We start from the raw sequence: 2,921 nt of genomic DNA, 5'->3' as shown, positions 1-2,921 counted from the left end.
TAGTATGTGGTCTGTACTAGCAAGCGGACTACGTGTGCCAGCGTATCAGTGTTATGTACGAGTATATACTAGTACGTATATTAGGGTGCAGTCACGCGTGTTGGCATGTGCTAATGTGTGTACTAGTGTGTGTATTAGCGTGCATGCCAGTGAGTGTGCTAGCGTCCATGCTAACATGTGTACTAGTGTGTGCTAGTGTGCGCAGTAGTGTGTGTACTAGCATGTGTATTAGCGTGTGTAGTAGTGTGCTAGTGTGCGTGCAAGCACGTGTAATGGAGTGCGTGCTAGCGTGTACTAGGGTGTGTGCCAGCGTGCATGCTAGCGTGTGTAGTTGAGTGCATGCTAGAGTACATACTAGCGTACGTAGTAGTGTTACTAGCATGCGTAGTAGCGTGTGTACTACTGTGTGTACTAGCGTGTGTAGTAGTCACTACTAGAGTGGGTGCTAGTGTGCGTAGTGTACTAGCATGTGTATTAGCGTGTGTAGTAGTGTGCTAGCGTGCGTGCTAGCGTGTGTGCTAGCATGCACAGTAGTGTGTGTATTTGCGTGTGTGCTAGCGTATGTACTAGTATGCACTAGGAAAAAGCAAGAGATGCAGAAACCAAGCAAATCCCTGGTGCTTTAACTAAGAAGACTTTCTCAGGAAAATGTCTGAGGAGCTTCCATGGTTGGCAGGGATAGCGTGGATGGCAGGCACTCTGGGGGTGGGTGGGGACAGGTGGGGACGGTGGGGACTGTGGGGGTGGGGGGGGGGGGGGGGGGACGGGGGGGGACAGTATGGATGGCATGGATAGCGGGGACTCGGGGTGGGTTGGGGTGGCATGGACAGTGTGGATGGTGGGTGGGGACGGGGGGGGGACGGCAGGGTGGGTAGCTGTGATCTATCAGTCTCTTGCTCTGGGCGCCACACCTGTGGTCCTCAGATCAGGACCACTACTACTCCTGGATAAACGGTTCACATCTGCCTCCATCGTGCAGATGTGTGGCTGGACAGGGCAGCTCTCAGGACAGGGATCCTGGCACCCCTCTCCTGCATTCACTTGCCTCAGGTCTCTGCCCAGCCTGGTCCATTCTGTCTCCCCACCGCTAAAGCACACTCCTTATTCTATGGAAGTCTGCTTTTAAGAAGCCTTAGGTTGTTTTGGAACAAGGGATAGACCTGTAAATAAACAAGAAAACAGGCAAGTCTCTCCTCACTGCTACCAGGTCTGAGAGCACAGCAACTATTTTAAGAAGAATGGGAGCCCTGAAGGAAGGAAGGACAAAGATCCCTGTGTCCTACACAGCAACCCACGCTACACCACGTCCTATACATGCTCCTACATACGTCCTCCTGCATGTCCTACAGTGACAGCCCCGTAGCCTCAACAACCAGAGGCCATCTTCAGCCAACAGACGAATTCAAACAGTGCTGTGGGCACGGGGCAGGGCCCTCCGGGGGCAGCAGACAATGGCGAAAACTCCTTGCATACACAACCACCCCCCGCCCCCAGGCCCTGTGACAGGACAGAGGGAGCACAATCCTAAAGCGGAACTTGGAGTCTGAGCCCAAGAAAAGGGCATCACCCAACCTCACTGAAGCCCTTGCTGGCCAGAGACGGTTAAGAGATGAATTCGGGAAAGCGTCTCTCCGAAGATGAAGAAAGCTGGAGCGTCTGGTCTCTCTCATGGGTCCCTTAATGCCAGAGGACTGGTTTCTGCACACCTTCACTTCCTCTTCTCAGGAGTCCCTCCCAACTGTCCCTCACTTCACACACGCGGGCCACAGCGGGAAGGACCAGCACACACCTCTGACAGCTGCCCACAGGATCCCAAACAGCTGCAAGTGTTGTTGGTAAAGATACACGTGGGGCCCACGGGGCAGGCAGCAAGTGAATGAGGTACCGGCGGGGTGTGCATGCCCCGAGGCCTCGCAGGGGTCAGAGAGCAAGGACCCTGCACACATGTGCGAGCTCGCGTCTGAGAGTCCTCAGCCTCCTCCAGATGACCTATGGGATCCGTGACCCTAAATGTCAAGAGCACATCACAAGGTATGGAGATCATGTTTAGACACGTGCACAGACGTTCATGCTCACCAAGCATGACAGGTAGAAGGAGCTCTGGATTCGAGGTGGGCGGTCTGAGTTCAGGCCCTGGGTCTGCCGACCAGCCTTGCACACATCACCACACAGTGCCGTCATACGTATTGCCCGGGCCCAGAGAGCACCTCTGTCTAAATGTCTCCCTGACCGTGGCTATCTGCAAAAGCTACTAGGATGAACGTCTGCTTTAATGAGGATATGAAGAAGAATGTGCCAGAACCTCTAGAAACAGCATCATCGTGGGGAATCACCAACTCCGGGAATCCTGACTCATGTGTTTGAAAAACAACCCGTCTCACCCCCTGGGCTGAGTTACTACTCCCAGGAAGACCAGCCATCCGTGTCTTACCGCGTGGCCAGCTTGTGGCAGACAACGCCCGAGTCGGTGATAACCTCACTCAGCCTCAGCTCCAGGTGGACTTTGCCCTGAAAGGCACAAGGACAGAGGGTCATGAGGGGATGGCCACATGCAGGGGAGCACTCCCAACGTCTCCACTCACACACAGGAAGCTGCCTGACACACAGGGTTGCCGTGCCCTCTCCTGGTCCCTGGGACCTGTGTGGGTCCGGGGGGGCCGTGCCCTCCCCTGGTCTGCTTTGGTATCCGCAGCGCTTCCCCCACCCCACTCAGGTCCCAGGGACCAGGAGAGGGCACGGCCCCCCCGGACCCACTCAGGTCCCAGGGACCAGGAGAGGGCACGGCCCCCCCGGACCCACTCAGGTCCCAGGGACCAGGGGAGGGCACGGCCTCCCCGGACCCACTCAGGTCCCAGGGACCAGGGGAGGGCACGGCCCCCCCGGACCCACTCAGGTCCCAGGGACCAGGGGAGGGCACGGCC

The 2,921-nt window shown here is 56.6% G+C and overlaps 1 protein-coding gene across 1 annotated transcript in view; it reads right to left on the bottom strand.

Annotated features, from left to right (window-relative positions):
- The window catches only part of RASA3 (RAS p21 protein activator 3), a 118,422-nt gene that overhangs the window by 37,614 nt on the left and 77,887 nt on the right, over positions 1-2,921 (bottom strand). The window contains exon 5 of the mRNA XM_021695946.2: positions 2,432-2,508. Within this exon, the coding sequence (XP_021551621.1) occupies positions 2,432-2,508 (77 nt within the window). The remainder of the gene's footprint in view (positions 1-2,431; positions 2,509-2,921) is intronic.

This window comes from Neomonachus schauinslandi, chromosome 3 (assembly GCF_002201575.2).
Source record: "Neomonachus schauinslandi chromosome 3, ASM220157v2, whole genome shotgun sequence".
Classification (NCBI taxonomy): Eukaryota; Metazoa; Chordata; class Mammalia; order Carnivora; family Phocidae; genus Neomonachus; species Neomonachus schauinslandi.
The sequence above is the reverse complement of the archived record's forward strand: the minus strand, read 5'-3'. Positions and strand labels throughout refer to the sequence as shown.